The sequence below is a fragment of the Malurus melanocephalus genome, unplaced genomic scaffold (genome assembly GCF_030028575.1).
Source record: "Malurus melanocephalus ecotype Western Australia unplaced genomic scaffold, MMel_1.1 scaffold_718, whole genome shotgun sequence".
NCBI classification, from domain to species: Eukaryota; Metazoa; Chordata; class Aves; order Passeriformes; family Maluridae; genus Malurus; species Malurus melanocephalus.
In genome coordinates this window covers 97,406-116,224 of record NW_026623950.1, presented here as the reverse complement: position 1 = coordinate 116,224, position 18,819 = coordinate 97,406, and the positions used below count along the sequence as shown (strand labels likewise).

At 36.8% G+C, this 18,819-nt stretch overlaps 2 protein-coding genes across 3 annotated transcripts in view; one reads left to right on the top strand and one right to left on the bottom strand.

Annotated features, from left to right (window-relative positions):
• The window catches only part of CHPT1 (choline phosphotransferase 1), a 21,266-nt gene extending 10,375 nt beyond the window's left edge, over window positions 1-10,891 (top strand). Inside the window, exons 3-9 of one of the 2 annotated variants that reach the window (XM_057384545.1) lie at window positions 55-196; window positions 3,613-3,697; window positions 5,285-5,416; window positions 5,804-5,962; window positions 6,859-6,984; window positions 7,475-7,585; window positions 10,830-10,891. In XM_057384545.1, coding sequence (XP_057240528.1) covers window positions 55-196; window positions 3,613-3,697; window positions 5,285-5,416; window positions 5,804-5,962; window positions 6,859-6,984; window positions 7,475-7,585; window positions 10,830-10,874 — 800 coding nt within the window. In that variant the 3' untranslated portion in view covers window positions 10,875-10,891. The remainder of the gene's footprint in view (window positions 1-54; window positions 197-3,612; window positions 3,698-5,284; window positions 5,417-5,803; window positions 5,963-6,858; window positions 6,985-7,474; window positions 7,586-10,829) is intronic. The other variant, XM_057384546.1, reaches the window with a different exon arrangement.
• On the bottom strand, window positions 10,846-17,081 carry SYCP3 (synaptonemal complex protein 3). The gene is made up of 8 exons (XM_057384547.1): window positions 16,720-17,081; window positions 15,560-15,635; window positions 14,514-14,548; window positions 14,060-14,177; window positions 13,274-13,373; window positions 12,460-12,558; window positions 11,045-11,149; window positions 10,846-10,909 (listed from the first exon to the last, which is right to left on the bottom strand). The coding sequence occupies exons 1-8, from the start codon at window positions 16,847-16,849 to the stop codon at window positions 10,856-10,858; spliced, it is 717 nt and encodes a 238-aa protein (XP_057240530.1). The 5' UTR covers window positions 16,850-17,081; the 3' UTR covers window positions 10,846-10,855.
• Between the last annotated feature and the right edge of the window lie 1,738 nt (window positions 17,082-18,819).

The following is an 18,819-nucleotide window of genomic DNA, read 5'->3' as shown; positions in this document are numbered from 1 at the left end:
CTTAACTTCAAGCAAAGAGGGTATATGACTAACATGTTCATTTCTGCTTTTCAGTATTTGTTGTCCTTGGATCCTGCATAGCAATCCGACTAGGAACAAATCCTGACTGGTTGTTTTTCTGTTGTTTTGTGGGACTGTTCATGTTCTATTCTGCTCACTGGCAGACATATGTATCAGGCATACTAAGGTTTGGAAAGTAAGTAGGTATCTTTAGAAGTACATGTAGCTTAATGTCTGAGACCGCTGGCTCCTTGGTTTAAGTGTCTTTCTTGGTTTATTCCCTGCTTTCTCTTTCTCTCACCTTATYTCCCTTCCAATCTAGCAGACCTTTGTTTTACCTGATAAGAACTTGAAACTCTACATAATACTAAGGACTTGTTCTTTTAGCAGCTGATTTTRGCTCTGTATGTTTTGTTTGCATGCATTTGGCTCTTTTGTCTGCAGATTTATTGTCAGAACCCATACAAGCACCACGCAGGCTCAGGCCAGAGAAGTCTTGTTTACATTGAGACAAGTGCCCTGTGTAGGAGTAGGGACAGAGCAAGKATTTGGGTACCTCCCTGTAATCTCCCAGGCACAGAACAGTCTCAGCCCCAGGGGACTGTAAATCACCTGCACTTTAGAGAAGTTCCCCTGCGAATGGGTTTCCCTTTCACAGACATCTTCAGTCTTCCTTGGAATGAACTCTCTGCACCCGCTGCATCCTCAAGCAGTTCCACAGATCTATGCCAATGCTTGAAGAATTAGCCCACAATTATGTGAGGGCCTTTCTTTTAATCTGGCTCATATTGGCTTTGGTGTCCTTTAGGTTTTGTGTTAGGTCACAGTTCTAGAGACTGCTGTGATGCTGTTCATGACTTGATAGAAATTTTATCTGTTTCACKGCAGCATAGGAGGAGAAGTTATGACATTCATGTAGAAGACAATAATTTCAATTTAACTGCTAATAGTGTGGGGATTGCTACACCTTCCTCTAGCTGTGGTGGTGCCTAGCCATGGCCTTTTGCTGTTTTTAAGCAAAGAACTTCACTCTAGTATAATTACTCCTGAAAAGAGGAAAAGGTGAGAGACTCCTGTGGCAACAAAACTGGAAATAAGTGAWAAATGAAGGCTGTCCTTTTACTAATCCCAGTCACTTGGTAAATCACCTTTTCATTGTCCTGCTGGGCTCTGACCTGCAAGAAGCACCTTAGCAGATCTGAGCATGACCGGGCACACAGGCTGGTGATCAGCTATCCCTGCATATTGCATCAAATACAGGCTGCCTCTCTGATACTGAGAAAAGCTCTTTTTGGTTTGCTGGTTAGGCATTTTACCACACAAACTAGAATTCTTCTGCCTGCCTGCACATCCTAAATTTTTTAAAGGGTATCTTGTGCTATRAACAAAAATAGGTGCTTCAGAGTGMTGGCTGAAATAGGATACTTTCTGTGCGTGACTGCACTGAAGGAAGGTGGACTAGGCCATGAGCTCTGGCATTCTGCAGACATGACTGCTTTCCTATGGTTTTTMTTCTTGCCTAAAGCATGAGAATGATTTTCCCACATCAGCAAAGCACTGAGACTCCTTTACTACATGAAGATTTTTGTTAAAAACTTTGTGACTTCTACATAAACATAATGATAGTGCATAGTACAAACAGTTCAGMGTGGCCTGGTGTTCCATGGTTACTGTTTAAAGTTAAACAGACACAACTTTTCTCCAAGATAACTTATTTCTGTCCAGTGAAAACAGGTCACAGTTTTTTCAAGGCTCCCAGTTTTGTTTCTCTCAAGCATACAGGTGTGAGGAAGTATAGTGCTCTAAATATGATGGTACATAGTAAGATGCATGGAAGTTCTCAATGATGCTATTCCTCAATGAATCCCTCAATGCAATATTCCTCAATTGAATTCCTCTATGAGCAGCTCTCGATTTCAGAAATAAATCACAAGTGAGAGATTCCTRGTGCTGATGGCCAGAGAGCTAAATGCTGTGACACTGTCAAGTTGTGGAATAGTGCCCAGTGTCTGAGTAAAGGCTTTGGACTCTGATTTGGGCTCTGTTGCCACCAACAGTATGAGCTTCTGTAAAATTAAGTATTAAACTTCGGCACATATAATGATTTAGCTTCAAGTTTGAGCCTCCTCCCACCACCAGCAACAAGAAAGGCAATGCAGATTAGAAATCCAGGTGTTAATAGAATGCAACCTCTTGACACTTGCACATGGGTGTAACCAGCGAGTTCAGCAATAGCGGGGTGGATGCAGCACTTGATCCCTGGCAGAGGGAAGAACCCACTCCCAGCTCCACCATGCCATGACTCTGTGTCATTTGACTCAAGCCAGTTCATGAAATGGGCACAAGATGAAAAGCCTACCCTAGCCTGGTTCACCTTGCACTCTGATGAGCMCTACAGCAGGTAAAGCTGAGAGAGCACACCACCTTAGGAAGGAGAGGATTTGCCATTTTAATGGCTTTAAGAGGCAATGAGGCACCTCAGCTTATCATCTAACTGCAGTTTAAACTCTGGATCCTCKAAATCTAAGAGTCAGAAGATTGTGAGGAAATTAGGCATATTGTATCACCATCTTTCTGGTGAAAGAAGAGAGTTTAATGTTACTGAGATTATCAAGTTCAGATAAATGTTTTCCATTACCCAAGAGTTGATTGCCATCGCCTTTTAAAAATACAGTTTCCTGTGCAGACAGTTCATGTGCTAAGCAAGTAGCAATACATRTTGACTTTGGTCATAGCACCTTAAAACAGCAATTCTATTCCAATTGCTAAAAAAACCTTGGGACATTGATTGTTGCTGTTTGCTGGTAACTTTAGTGTGAAGATAAAGGTACCTGTGTCAAAACTTTTGGTACCATAAAAGGTACCTTTAATATGCACTTTTTTTGGGTTGTTATTATATTTAATTATTTATTTTAAAGCTTAAAAAGTATTGATTTCTTTTTTCTTGAGCCTTGCTTAATGTGAGGTTTTATCAATGAAATACAACACTAAAGAGTTGTCTRTCTTGTTTGAGAACAAAAAAAGGTGGAATATGGAGTCTGAACTTCATAGGGCATTCTAAAACAGCTTCTATGGAGGAAAGGAAGATAGCAATTATATGTCCTCAGAAATAGGGTAAATGCTTAGCTGTACATTGATTCAGTCCTGCCTTGTTCTGCAGACTGTACCTGTCAAGTTTTCATGATTTGAGGCTTAARGAAATCTTTCTGCGCCTGCTCTTTAGAGTCTCTGCTTTCATATGCTGTGCTTTTCATGGAAATGTTTGATTGCATTTACTGTGAGCTTGCCTTAAACTTTGATTTGATAKTTATTCATCAAGTCTGTAAATTCTCAAATCTGTATAGAATTTTCAAATAGTTAAGAAAGTATTGCTTAAAGATTTCCACCCTTTAAAATTATGTCGCTTGCTCCAGAGGAGTATAGCTTTAATTTTAGATCTTAGCCAGAGATGTGTGCCTCCATATAGAGTGTCTTTCTCAGTCAAGAAATGGAATATTCTATATATATTTGTATAATTTGAAGTACAGTTACTGGGGTTTTATTCCCCCCTGTTTTGAACTTAGAGCAAAAGGTCCTTTTCTCTAACTAAATCTCCTTTTTTCCCCTTCACAGAATTGATGTAACTGAAGTTCAGATTGCCATWACAATATTGCTCTTGCTAACTGCCTATGGAGGAACAGCAATGTGGGACTGTAAGGTGGGTGCACCAAGTGTTCAGAGCTCCTGTTGAAAGTGTTGACAGTTGCTGTGGTATTTGAAGSTGCCCTGTGCAAGCCCCATCAAGCCCTGTTATTGTCTGATGTTCTGGTGTAGCTTTGTACCAGTGGAGGTTATTTTGGTGTTGTGGTTAACTCAGATCTGTAGCTGTGACTCCCAATGCACAAGGTCATAGCTACTTAGAGGAAAAAAGACCCCATCTGCCACATACAGATTTCTGATCTGAAACTAATCCTCCACATACTTAAGCTGTAGCAAAYAGCTTTTCTTCTGGTTTTATATGTTTTGTGTATTTCATTGCAAGACATATATTTCTGTTGATTAAACAATTTATCTTAAAATTGAAGGAATAAAGCTTCAATCTAATGAAACCATGGGATGAAGCCAGGGAGTTTTGGTTGTTAACCATATTTATATTAATGCAGATGTACTGATTTGTAAGAATTATGTCACAGTCACATAAATGTAAATATTTATATTTAAAGAATTTTTTTCTGTCCCACAACTTCTCCATATGTTTTTTATCCTGATCTTTACAGATGCACAGTGGATGGTATCAAAATTATATTAGACTAAGATCTTCAACCTTTCTAGGGTCTTTACTCAGAAATTTATAGTTCTGGTTGGTTATAGTAAAAGGAGCTGAGACTACTCCATTGYTTTAATAACCAATAGAAATTAATCTAAACTAACCTAAATATGAACCTCCAAGAAATGAAAACTAATTCTAAAGTTTACTCATCAGTCAACAATTAAATAAGCTTTCTTTCCTTTTTTAATCCTGTAAGATATTTTTTTTTGTTTTCAAAAAGCTTGTTTTCATATTGGCAAATAAAGTAGGTGCATTAAACTTAAATTATTATTGTTTTTTTCTCACTATTAAGATCTGTTGTAGTTATGCTGTATCTTAAAACACTATACATTCAAAAATACAGTCAATGGTTTATTACTTCTTTTTTTTTTTTAATTCTCTGCTGCTTTTGGAAGTTTCCTTGAAACTGCAATTGATTCCAAAAGGTAACTGTTTAATTAAAATTTGTATCTGAAGGCTATTCATGATAGTCTCATGATGTGCAAAGATACAGCATACAAATAATGKACCAAAACACACAACAGGCAGGTGGTGTTTGTGTTTCCTGTGGCTCACTGTTTTTCATCCAGTGAAACAGAAGGAACTGTCCTGCTCCCACACCATGGTGATGGCACTCGTTTGTATCAAGTTTTTGCTTATGTAGYGAAAATATTTGAAGAATATATAAGGAGAAAGAGAGTAAGATCTAGCTGAATTTCAAGAACAGAATTTAAGTAGTCAGAACTAGAGTTCAAACATTACAAAAGATGTTTGTTGTTTTCTTAGTAAGGAAATAAATTCTGAACACTGTTGTCCTGAGCTTGTTTCCAGGAAAGTGAGAGTTCAAATAAAACCTTTGTTTAGTAGCTATGACTGGCTTTTTTAATCACTTTTTTTAAAAAGAAAAAGGTGTTGTGTGCCTAACTTTAAATGTATTTCTCTTGTTTTGTTRTGATTTTTCTTGTATTGGTTTGGTTTCTTTKGTATTCTGCTCAGGTCCCTTTGGTGGGCTTCGAAGTGAAGTTCTTTGCAGTTGTTGGCATTCTGTGTGGAACAGCACTTTCTGGTTTCAGTTACTTCCGTGTCATCTTTGGTGGAGGGGTTGGAAAGAATGGATCTACAATAGCAGTAAGTTGCTCTAAAAATTCAAATGAGGTTTGAATAATTTATGCTCATAATTTATTGCAATTCAGATGACCCACAAGGGTTTTATTTGTTTAAACATTTAAGGAGACAGGATCTGAGTGTTAGATGGCTAAAGCAAAGGCTTCATTATCTGCTTCCTTTCTGCCTGTTACTGGATTTCTTCTGCCATGGGAACCAGCAGTTAATTTTCTTACAAAATTGATTAGTGCTTACTGCAAAAGATACTAAAAGCAGTGACACAACATTACTGGACTTAAGAGTTTTGACAGCTCTGGTTTTGTTTAATGGGATTTGCAATATATATATAAAATCTGGACTTTACTGTGTAACTGAAGCTTAAAACAAGTTTTCTGTCCCTTTATGTTTTAGGGAACAAGTGTTCTTTCACCAGGCCTGCACATTGGACTGCTTATCACACTGGCCATTACRATTTATAAAAAGTCTACTACTCAGCTGTTTGAAAAACATTCCTGCCTTTATGTCTTGACATTTGGGTTTGTGAATGCCAAAATCTCACAGAAGCTGGTGGTAAGTCARTCCTAAACTTCCTAAAACTAAACTGGTTCTTGGCTTAACACTTAGTGGATCGGGGGCACTGTTTTCCCCTTTTGCTCTGTAATAGCAGATTCATTATGATTAAGATGCTGAACTAAGCTCAGGATCCTACAGAGAGATTAGATGTGACACTGATGCAAACTCATGTTTGCTGTTGAATGTACTGGTTAGAACTTTCAGTTTTGTTTAACTTACTCCTAGGAATAGATTTCCTGTCTATCTTAAACATCCTAACTGTGGTCTCTTAAGCCTTGCTAACAGTGCTGTGACTTCTGATTTAATTATCTCAAAAAAGAATTTACTTTGATCATTAAAATGAAGAGTTAAACTTTTCTTTTTCTTTTTTATACATAAAACACTCCTCAATGGATTTAAAATAAAAAGCTGCCTTTTAATACTACGTATAGTACTTTATATACTACGTATAATACTGCCTTTATATACTACGTATTTGCTAACATCAGTAATCCAGCCAGATTTTTTTTTCTCCAAGTGTGACATTTCTCAAACACTAGAAATTAGGTGTGCTACAGACTTTCTTACTAAACTGTGAGAACAAGTGTTGCCACCTAAGAAAAAGTCTGTTTCCCAGTTACCTTTTGGCTAAAGAAAGCCAAAATTTTCAAGTCAGACTTGAAAGCAATATTTCAAGTGATAGTATTTGTTTTCAGTAATACATTTGCATAGTTTTTTTGAATACAGTTYGGAAAAATTAGAAAGTGAAGAACTTTTGCAGATAGCTGAAATGCACTGCTTTAGATGTAACTTCCAAGAGAACTTTGCTGAGCAAGGATGTGATGCCTGTTTTCTGGAAGTTACACTAATCTTGCAGGGRTGCACTTTTAATTTTTGGGTTTTTTTAAACATAGGTGGCTCATATGACAAAAAGTGAAATCTGTCTTCAGGACTCTGCGTTTATTGGGCCAGGACTTCTATTTTTGGACCAGTACTTCAACAGTTTTATTGATGAATATATTGTTCTGTGGATAGCATTGGTAAGTGTTTTATACTTTTTGTTTGGACCATACTTTAAGGAGTGGATTGAGAATKGTCCGTGTCATTCTGCTCTGCAATTTCTGACTTGCTCMCATTTCAGCTGTCACTGCASAGGGAGTGCCAGGGTACCATGTAAACATGTTTTTGGGAGCTGACTGGCTTGCTTTCTTTGGAATAGAGATGTTAAAGTRAATTTACAAATCTCTCCTACAATTATGCTTTAGTCCGTGGGGGGGTTTAAAGTTGTTCTATGAACTGCAGACAAACCTTCTTTTATTAGATCTTGTAAGTGTTCAGTGCTGTTGGATGCTGGGGTTTTGTGATGGTTTTATTTTTAATTCTAAATTAAACCACTCTATGTTACAATGATGTTGTATGTTACACTTGTCACTTGGATAAATTCTAATTAAAATATAGCATATTTATAGTTGGGATAATTGAAAAAAATAATTGGATTTTTTTAACCTATTTTGTTTTGTTCTTTTAAAGTTCATATCCTTGTTTGATATGCTGAGATATGCCAGTGGTGTGTGCCTACAGATTGCTTCTCATCTTCATATACATGTCTTCAGAATTTCATCTCATCAAGCTCCTGTGCAGGTTCAAAACCATAATGACTGATTAAATAGCTCAAGGACAAGAGAAGAAGCAGTTAGGGGAATGCTGAATGAAGCAGCCTCTCTGGTTTTGGGAAGACAGATTAAGCTTTTGAAGAAAAGAGTTTTATGAGAAAATTSACTGTATTTCAGTTATTACCAGATGTTAGAATGAGTAGATACAAAGTTCTGCAGATGCTGTTGTATCAGTACTTTTGAACCAGTATGTATTTCCCTGTGTTTCAGACTATAAATACTACATTTGAAAATGTTGCCATTTACTGTTAGGTTGCTTTAATTCTGTCCTTCCCTTSTGGTGAATGTAGAATGCAAACCACGGTGCTACCAACCAGAATTCAAAGAGGAATTTCACATTTCCCTAACCCAAGTGTCTAATCTTGTAGTATTAGTTTCTAAAATTCTGATGGAACTGCTCTGAAGTGGTAGTCAGATGCACCAATGAATACAGAACCACATTATTAAGACTGGTAGAATGAGGCAGTCGTGAGGTAAAAAATCACCAAATCTCTCTTCTGGTACTTCTGAGGAATAAGCTGTTGGATGAGTAGATAAAGGAAGTACAGCTCAGGAAAATTTTCTTCTACTTCAAAGTACTGCTATGCGTGCCTTTAGAATTCATGCAGTCTCTAGTATCTAAGTACATAACCTACTGCTACATAAAACTGTAGCCTGTACTTTGTTTCAAGGCCAGTTTCTGGTTTTGTAGTCATAATAAGGTCYGTGTTGCACTTCATCCTTATCTAGACTACAGGTAGCTGTGAAAGGAGATGACTCCAACTTTAGCCAGCCTACCTTGTGAGACGATGCCAGCGAAAGACAAAGTTCATTGATACACCTCAGTGTCTGTGGCTCCAGCACCTCCCCATCTGTGTTTCCCTCTGTGGTGTTTTTGCTATCACTGTGTTCATTTACTTATCATTGATGTAATTGTAGCTACCACTGTACTTTATCCAAACAAAAGTGCATAAAACTGAMCCATAATGTAAAACTCTGTAAAACAGGAACTCGAGGCCCAGTATCAGCCTCTCTCTTCCTTTAAGAACAGACCCACTGGGTAACATAGTATGTCCAACTACAGGGCTGTTGCCATTAGAGCAAAGCTGAATCAAAATAGCTTTTTCTCTGTATGAAAAAATGATTACATGAACACAAACCCTATAAGCTTAAGCTCCTTCAAAGAGGTACTATTTGAATACAATTTATGTAAAAAGCTGTTGAATGTAATATCCATTACTAMTTCCAYTTGCTGRTATGTATCTAAGTTCCAAGTACATKAAGTGCTTCCTGAACTATCCAATGAAAAATGCCATGGTTTGTTTTTAAAATACTGCTGCTGCAGCTTCGTACCTGCTTATTAATTCAAAAATACTTCCTGAAGCGTTGAAGGAAGTTTTGAAGTGGTGTATTGTCTGCTAGTCTGGAGCGAATAAAACAGCATCCACCACCATATAATGATCCTTTTGAGGGATAACTGTAACAGTTACTGCCAAAGGACTACAATTTGACTTGACTAATGTCAATTTTGAATGAATTCTACCATTCCTGTTTGAGGCTGGAAACAACACAGCATCTCCACATGATTTTAGCCTGAACCCAGGCCATGGTCRAATAGAAAAGAAGATGGTAATGACTATTTTAGTTTGGCTGAATACTGTAAGCAAATTAACCTCCTGATGAAAAGACACAGGCAACTTCTTTAGAGTGAGATGAGTGGGTTCCCCACAATGGTCAAAAATGTGTCATGCCATTGTAGATAGATAACATAAAGGTTATGATTGAGGYATGTGGATGGTAGGAAAGTAATGCAGAAATCACTCAGAAAACCAGAAACAGGACTCAGTACTAACAARTGGAACCAGAAGGCAATGCTAACAAATAACCTCCTATTGAAGAAASAAAGCAGAACCTGTCAGCTATTTCATAGCCTCCTCCAATTATCCTCAGAGCRCAGAGACTCAGTAGTTACAAATCAGCATCGTTACTCCTTGCTCAGTAGAGGCCCATATTGCCTCAGGCATCAGTGCAGCAATGGAGCTTCATGTTTGCTCCTTTATTGAACCCTACCAAAGGCAGAGCAGTAAGTGTCATTTTTTTAACATCAGTTGCAACCTCATAGCTGAAGTTTCTGCAAGTTAGCCATCACTAATCTGGCRTCCAGACCTGGAGAACCATCATCAGATGACTAGACTAAAAAATGCTAGTAAGCTGAGTATGGTTTTGAAACACATTGTTATGAAAGCATCACATTTGTGTGTGTGGGTGTGTGGATGGTTTTTGTTTTGTCTACTGTTGTAAGTTAAAGCATTAAATATGTTGACAACTAGCTAATTTTAAAAGTGGATTTTCAGGTGTAATGGTTTTCTGTAAACRAACTGCATGCACACTAAGCCAATTGTTTCATTTTTACTTATTTACTGTAATGAGATACATGAAAGATAAATGCTTTACCCTTAAAACTCAGGCTTCCCTAAATTGATAGTCAGTTGGTATTGGAAAAAGTAATGTTCCACCTCAAAGGCTTGTAAAAGCCTGTACTAAATAAATGAGATAGATTTCTTCTAGCAGTGGTTCTACAGAAAGTATATAGCCCAAAATGCATAATGTTTAATTATCTTTACTTGAACTGATATATTAACCTTATCATTTAACTAAAAAATCCGTTTTCTGGACAAATTACAGCACTTTATAAATCTCTTACTACTACAAAGATAGTACTATGCCTAGGCTAACAAAAGAGGTAACGAAATTTACTTTAATTTACCATTATACACATCATCAAACAATTCTATCTGACCTATGTCATACCATGTGAATTTTTATAACTGCTGCTATATCAGCAGACTAAATGTTAAAACTGAAAATCTGCAGCTTGTGAGAAAAGCTTCTATTTGCACAATGTACCTAAAGGCCTCAAGTTAGTATATAAAATCTGGGTAATGCATTTGTCATTAATATTTCCCCTTGTTACAAGTAGGCATTAGAAAAAGTGAAACAATTTAAACAGTCCCATGCTATTGAAAGTGAATATAAAATAGTTAAAAATTAATGGACAGACAGCGAGTGGTTTGGGGTCAATACTGCCCCCCAGTAGTAAGTTTACTAATATATGTTCTTACAACATTAACAGACACAAGATTAGAACAATCCAGGAACACATTTAATAGGAACCTTCAAACATTGAAATCTTAACACCCTTCTAATGCCTGTACTTGTATCATGTTRCTCAGGTACAAGTTGCTCCTCCACTGAGCCGTCAGAATAACATGGACTGAAGAGACTTGCGAACAGTCGCCATCTCCTGCTGTTGCTGTCACAAGGAAAGGAGATGATGCTGAGCAAATGCTGTATCAATATGATTCCTTTGAATTAAATGAATGTCAAATGACTTTTAATAGAATGTTCTATTTTTGCATTTTACTAAGTTCATAGATCTGATACTTACAGTATCCATCATAATCTTTTTCTGCAACATAGCCATTTCCTTGCGAAGTTCATTTTGGGCACCAGCCAGAAGATTTTCATTGCTCTTCTCCAACTCTTCCATGCTCTGAAGTTAAGGATAATATTAATTCAGAACTCCTAAATGTCAAAGGGTTAATTTAAAACAAGCAAACACACCAATCATTATTCATACTACAATTTAATTTTTACAGTGATCACTGGTAATAGATGAATTTGTCAAAAACTTGGCAGACAAATCAGGACTTCATATTCCATTCTGCATTCCTATTTAAACAGTATGTACCCTGAGAAGAAAACAAAACCCTCCAGTCAGCCTCTGTGATGTCTCAGCTACTTATTCTGCATTTCARTTAAGAGTTCTATAAGAGGAGATTGAACAGACATGTGTGASAAATGCTAGGGATTCAATAKTATGACAACCTTGAAGTTAGAACTRTAAATCCCATTACATTTCTTTGCACACTTCTTTCCAAATAAGCCAAATAAAACACCCTGGTTATCTTCCCTTTTGTACATACAATTAAAGCTACCTCTGTGTGTGTCTAGTTGCATTTTCTTTATTTAAGCTTATTTGAGGCTTGGCTTCTACATTTGATCTTCTTTGAAAAAAAAAACCCAACTCGACCTTCTATTCAGTTTTTCCTCTTCGATGAAGACATTCTTGACATTTTGGAACAGTTATTATTTATTAATGYATCTGTAATATACTCTGTAAATTCTAACTATTTTAAACTAAGAGTTGCTCTGTTTCAAGTTTATTTTTCTCAGCTACCAGACTTGGGAAAAAAAACCAAACCAAATACCAAGCTTATTGCAACTAGCTGAAATTTCAAAACCAGCTAGGAAGGAACTTGAACAAAAATCAAGATTTATGAGAAACTGACAGACTTGAATCCCCCAAATATACTGGGGGCCARGTAGCTGGAAAGCAGTCTGGCAGAAAAGGACCTGGAGCTCCTGGAGGACACCAAAAGGAAMATGAASCAGCAGTGTGCCCTTGCAGMAAAAGTGACCAACATTGTCCTAGGCTGCCTTAGGAGAAGTGTTGCCAGCAGGGACCTGATCTTTCCACKCTGCTCAGCACTGGTCAGGCCACAGCTGCAGGGCTGGGTCCAGTTCAGACTCTTCAGTACAAGAGAGACACAGACATACAGGCTAGAGCCCAGCAAATGGCCATGAAGATCATTAAAGCACAGAAGATTTTCTCTTGTGAGGAAAGCTTTTAACTAAAAAAGTAACATTTTTGTGTGGTTGTACTCAAAACAGGTTTTTGCTTGCTGTCTAGTATGTTAATTRCTTTGTTAAAGAAATACCAAACTACTTAAAATACTGCATTAATACATCTTTCTTAAGTGATAAGGATCAGCTGCCTTCGAAGAAAAAGAATTACTGTACCTTTAAGAATTGGTCATAGAGTTGCTTAATGGTTTTCAGTCTTTGACTCTGAACTATTCTTGCCTGTTGAAAAACTTTCTGTTGCTGACGAAGCATATTCTGAAACAGAAGCAAAAGAAAAACATAATTGCATCMGTTGTTAAACAAGTTGTTAACTGCTTGGACAGTATACCGATGTCATTTTCCCCAATCAGAAATTCTGCCTTCACTGGAAATCTGTGCCTTATAATGTGAATCTGCCTCCTGAGGTTTCTTGCAATGTAAATTATCCCTGTAAAATCCCTTGAGGATTGCTATCCTCCATAGTTTCTTAGGGTATCCCAGAGGAATGTCCTACCTGGGAAAAAAACAAAACTTGCAAATGCATTGAAAGTACAAACACAGCAACATCACATGATGTAATCAACATGATTACATTCCATTGTATAACTTCTATCCTTTCAGKGATCAAATTCTCTTAATGTTTACAGGCATATATACAGGCATATTTTTAAGCAATGCATGCTAAAAGAAAACTACTTTGCTTTATTCTTTTGTTCCTTGAGCCCAAAGATTATGGATGCACAGAAACAGCACACAGCTTTCTTCTCATTAAATGGCCTMGGCTTTTCTCAAGCCATATGCTGGCCTAGGGCATCACTTAGTAGTGTTTATAAACTTGCAATAAAGTTTATAAATGCACCCCTTTTCAGAAACTTAATCATATATTTCTGTTTAAACTACATCAAGTGATTTTACATTTCTTGAGTGACTTAACAACAATATTCCCTCCTTGTGAAAATATAGTGAAACTTGTGCCATGCTGGAAACTCACTGCTAGTTTTTCTTCCTGCTCCTCTGCTTTTTGCACATCTACATCCCATTGCTGAAATAAAGTCAGGAACTGCTGGGAGAACTCATGATTGAGCTTCTGCCTATAAACAGACACTGTAAGTATGATGAATGCTACAGGGAAAGCTAAGGTTCAACACACACATGGGATAGAATAAAAGCTGGCATAGATAAACAGGCTATTTTCTTATCTGACCCTATTTGAATACTATATGACTTGAAAAACTGATACTGAGTGGATGTAGAACATGTACATACATATAAATATATATAAATATTTCAGTTTGTTCTACCTCTAGTATCAGATGTAGTAATTAAATATGCCATAAGCAGTGTGAGGAATGTTATGCAAGATGAAAATTAGTTTCTTTCTTAACCAGAATGGTATTTAAGTTTTACTGCACATTTTTCAGTTTTCAAGTAGAAACAAAAAATTCCAAAGTAGAGGAAAAAAACCCCACACAGTTTTAAAAAACAAAAATAACATCAAAGGTCACTTTCCATAARGATAAAAGTAAGGCCAGCTTTTTAACATAACTTGCTCTCAGAGTTCCAAATCTTAAATTTCTCTGTTGTCTGAGAATGTGCTAAACTATTACTGTCAGATTAACAAAGTGGACAAAACTGGAGACAGCACAGGCCCTGAGCAGATATCTAACATTAGACACATTGCTTGCTATTTAATTGCAAGATGACAGACCAACTATCCATTCTGTGACACAGAAGGGAATCCAGTTCCACAGGTTTGAAAACCAAGAGTAAATGTCACCTTTGCTCCTGCTGCGTTTTCCAAACGTGTTCAATCTTCTGGTTACTGGTTTTGAGTGAGGCTTTTGTATACATTTCTAATCGTTTCCTCTTAGCTAAGAGAGCCTTGTTAATGTCAGCTAAAAGTCAAAGAATATTTAGAAATTAAGCATTGGATACATTGTGCCATTTATTAAAAATGCTGATGAGTTATGCTTTGGAGAAGCAAATGAGGTGTGTTAGAGTGTCCCTCAGCCTGCTGGGGTCACATTCACACCACTGCCACTCTAGATTTCTGCCTGTTCTCTAGATTTCTGCCTGTTCTCTAGATTTCTGCCTGTTCTCTAGATTTCTGCAAGTGCTAAGTGCAGACTGCTCTCTCATTCAGTATCACAACTAAACTGTACTTGCTTGGTGAGGAATTACAGCCAACTCTACAACTTTTATAAAATTTATTATAATGTAAATGTACTTACCTCCAAATCTCTCCAACATATTCTGTACTTCACCCCTACAAAATAATGTTTCAAATTTTTATTTGCCCATTTTCTGACTTTAGAGWAAGACCTGTTGTATATGCTTAAAACTAATTTTATTCACATGCCCATTACTTTTAAGCAGTAACAGAACTGCTACTGCCATAAGATAAAATAATTATACTCCTCTTCCTGTGAGAGGTTTCTTTTTCAGACAATTTGCTTTAGAAAAAAAAAAATCTAGAATCTGTTAGCTTGCTCCCCAGGAAAAAGGCAGTATTAGACACTTAAAGGATCTTGAGTCAGTCAAAGTCAGTAAAGGGGAGTCTCAGTAAATAAAATTGATTATTCCTATAATGAAGAAAATAAAAAGGGTATTTGAAACACCAAATGAAAACAGTCCATCTCAGTTAGCATGACTGGCATGACTGGTAAAAAATCCAAGGCAAATAATATCAGGGCTGTTTTTACAGCATCTTTAAGATATAACACCAGTGTGTAAGGCAATGTTACAGYAAAAACAGTATCTTCAACTCAACAGTTATAATCTGCTTGAAAACTATTTCAGCACGTACTTTTTTTCTTACATTTATACTGCTCATGAATATTAAATTTTGTAAGATTTATCTGTAAAAAGAAWTTATTTTTCATGCAATATTTGGATCATTTACAGTATTGGTAATAGCTTCAAACAACTTAAGTCATAGGAAAAGAAATTACTGGAATTTAATGAAATTATCAACAATGTAGGATAAAACAAATAGTATTTTAAAAGATATAAAAGAAGTCACACAAATATATAAAATTTTTCTGCACTTTAAAAGGTATCTACAAAGAAATTGAAAAACTACCATTTTAAAATGCTACATTTTCTTTTTTCTCCTAKAGTTACTGTATTATCTGTCACTTGATTTTTGAACCAAATATTAAAAAAAAAAACCAAACCAAACCCAAACAAAACAAAAATAAGCATAGTGAACAACTGAAGTTGGTATCTATTTAAGATCTGCTTATTTTAGAAAAGGCCCCTAAACATTTAACCTTACCCCACATCATCTGGAGCCACATGAGCAGTCACCAGAGGTCTTTTCTTTCCATGCTTGTCCATTACTGGTGTGTCACCTGAAGAAGTATTATAGAAATGTTTACAAAAATATATTTTGTGTTGGATGAGTTATTAATTCCTTTTCTGTAATGCCATTTTTTCCTGACTATGTCCCATGGAGCTCAGTTCCCATCAGTAACACCAACAGCTCTTAAAACTTTGAATGTGGAGTTGAGAGSTGGTGGTGAATTATTCTGTAAGGCCAGGTTTGAGCTGGCACTGCCTTGAGTTCCCTACATTGGTCCCAGTTTTACTTTATCCACTACTACACCATTACTCACAACTCACAATCTAACAATCATCAGAAAGCTAAAAATAACAAAWATATAGAAAAGCCCAATGTGTTAGAATTTAGTGTAAAGTAAGTACTGAAAGTCTGTACTCTACCCTTTAAAAAGCAAAATGATAAATAGATATATTATTTTGAAAAATCCTTGGTTGTCAGATTTCTGTTAATGAGGAAATTTACTCTAAATGAACAAAGGGGAGAAATTAATGAGAAATAAGCCTAGAGATAACTGCTGAAACACAAAAAGTCAGAAGTGGAGTTACATCAAACTTTACAGAAAACTGAACACGTGATGGTTGAGAACAGTATTTTTAAGCAAAGTCCACTTTTTTATGACATTCCCTTAAAAATTAAAACAAGAATTCCTCAGCCGATTTATTTTCTTTTTGCCTCAGCTTCCTCTACTTCTTCCTTTATTTTCTTTGGTTCAGATTCTTTCTGAAGTACTCTCAGCCCTGCCAGAACTCCACCAATTTTACCCTACTCAACATTCCATCCAAGAGCTCCTCTGCTCTGCCTTGCTCTCACAGCGTTCTGTGCAACCAGTGGACAGAAAGATTAATTAAGGCATTAAAATAAGATAACATAATCATGTAATAAAATTCTATTCTAATGAAGACTCCACCTGGAATTTCAAGACATAATGCACCATACAGAGCAGTTCTACTGGGCTCTCTTACAAAATTACACAAGAGGAACCTGGTGGTCTCAAGCACTATGGACGATGCTGACACAAAATTGTCTTCTATTTCCAGTCACAAATATGATAAACTTCACATYTTAAAAATGTGCTAAAAAAGTCATAGAAACACCTTCTCTAATATCTTCCTCTGATCCACTCAGTTCTTTTCTTTCCTCCTCAAAGTCATAAGCAGGTATGGTCTGATCTTCCTGTGCTGGTTTACCAGCTTTTCCTCCATGCTTTCTTCCTGATGGTGCCATAGTGAGATCTTTTCCTACTGAAACAGTATATTGTATTTGTCACATAACTTCCCCCACAATAAACTGAAAATTCATGTTTTCATGCTTACATGGACCTGTCATGGATATCTCTTTAAGAGTCTGCACCTGTGAAGATATAARAGCAGTCAAACTGGTTTAGTTTTGAGGCATTCCAGAGCATTACCCATCRGTGATGTTTTTAAGAACATGCTAAAAAATGCCAGGGCCATTATGAACATACTTGGTTAAAAAAAGGAAGAAAATTATTTTGTCAATTTCTTAGGATAACTGCCTGTTCAGCTTCCATAACATTTACTATACATTTTTTCATATCCAATACTGCATTCCCCAAAAGTTACACCAATATTCTATAGTCCAAAATAGAGAAATTACAAACCATAAAGAACAATGTGATGGAAGGCTACAAGCCCTCCCCACCCTGCAGAGACAAATGTATGTATACCTACACCATTTTTAAAAGTYCTGGGCAACTTCCGGGTTCTGATTTATCTTTCTTTATAGCTGTAATACCTCTGCCTTCTGTAATGTAAGTAATGCTATTTCTACATTGGAAAACACTTTACACATATACTACCCTCTTAAAAATTTAATAATTTATTTACTTTAGTAATACTAATTTTTATATATTGTGTATTTTTATAAATATTCAAGGAACAAAATATCTATTTAGAAGGCAAAGAACATAGTTGCAGTCACTAGATGCATGAGTGACAAAATATTTTTTCCCTCAGCATTTTATCAGCAACAGAAATAATATACAAATACAAAAAGAAATAATAAGCTACTGAATCCTTGCTGTATTATTTCTTTTCTTGTTATCTTTGTCTGATAGCACAAGCTATGAAGCATTTCAAGTTRTCACTTGACATTTTCTTTAACAAATTCTTCAAAAAATAACAGAATTCCGTGGAAGATGGAAAGACAGAAGAGATGCAAGTACCCTGTTTTGCAAACTGAGCAAAACAGGACTTGGCAGTGGGTWAACCTCTCATTCTAGACACAATTCAACACAGTTAGAAATATCAGTAGTTTTTCTACTAGGAACTCCATTAAGTATCTTTTGAATACCAAGGAGTGTGAAATTACCCCAGCATTAACACAGCTCAGCTTCCTGCTAGGGGAGGGGGGCTACGCTTCGTTATTTGTCAATACCTGTGAAAATGTATTTTTAATCCCAGATTCTATGGATCTATACAGCACGACCACACTATGCTGCATCAGGAACATTGCTTTTTAAGATCTGGCTTTTTCTGAGATTGATGCTTTTCTATGTAGTATGAAGATTTTTTGGACTTTGCAAGTATCTTGAAAAACAAGTGTCTTTATTGATTAGAAAATCAAAAGTCCTTGCATTAGAATTGTCCTTAAAGGAGAGAAAATTGTCAAGACCTAATCTGCTTTTTGACTGCTGCGACTGTTGAGAACATGATGTAAGGACAGTACCTGTCCATACAGCATCTCAACTTTGAACTGCAAACATATATTTTATCTGACATACTGACACTTTCCTTTRTGCTAAAATCAGTTTACAAAGTAGAACTTCTCAGTCCCTCTCACCCAGGTGTAAAAGAATCCTGCCCCCTTGCAACCCCCACACAGCTCTCACCCATCCCGTGTAAGTACCTGCATTAGCCAGTATGAGCGTCTTCAACCCACAGGTGTGTTTTAACGGCAAGTTTTAGAGAAACTCACCTCTTTTTCCACCCTGTCCCCAAAAAGTAATGAAACAAACCGGTACTTGTGTGAATTTCCTTTTTACCGTGGAGACGCACCTGTCTCTCCCTCAGAGCAGCTTTGGGCCCTCAGCCGGCGCAGCTTGGGGGGACACGGGGTTGGCAGGGAGAGGGTGCCYCGCAGAAAGAACTCCGCCTGCCCCAAACCCCTGTGACCCTGGCAGCCCTCACGCTCCTGCCGCGGCTCCGGCGGGCGAGAGGGGCGGTCGGGCGGGA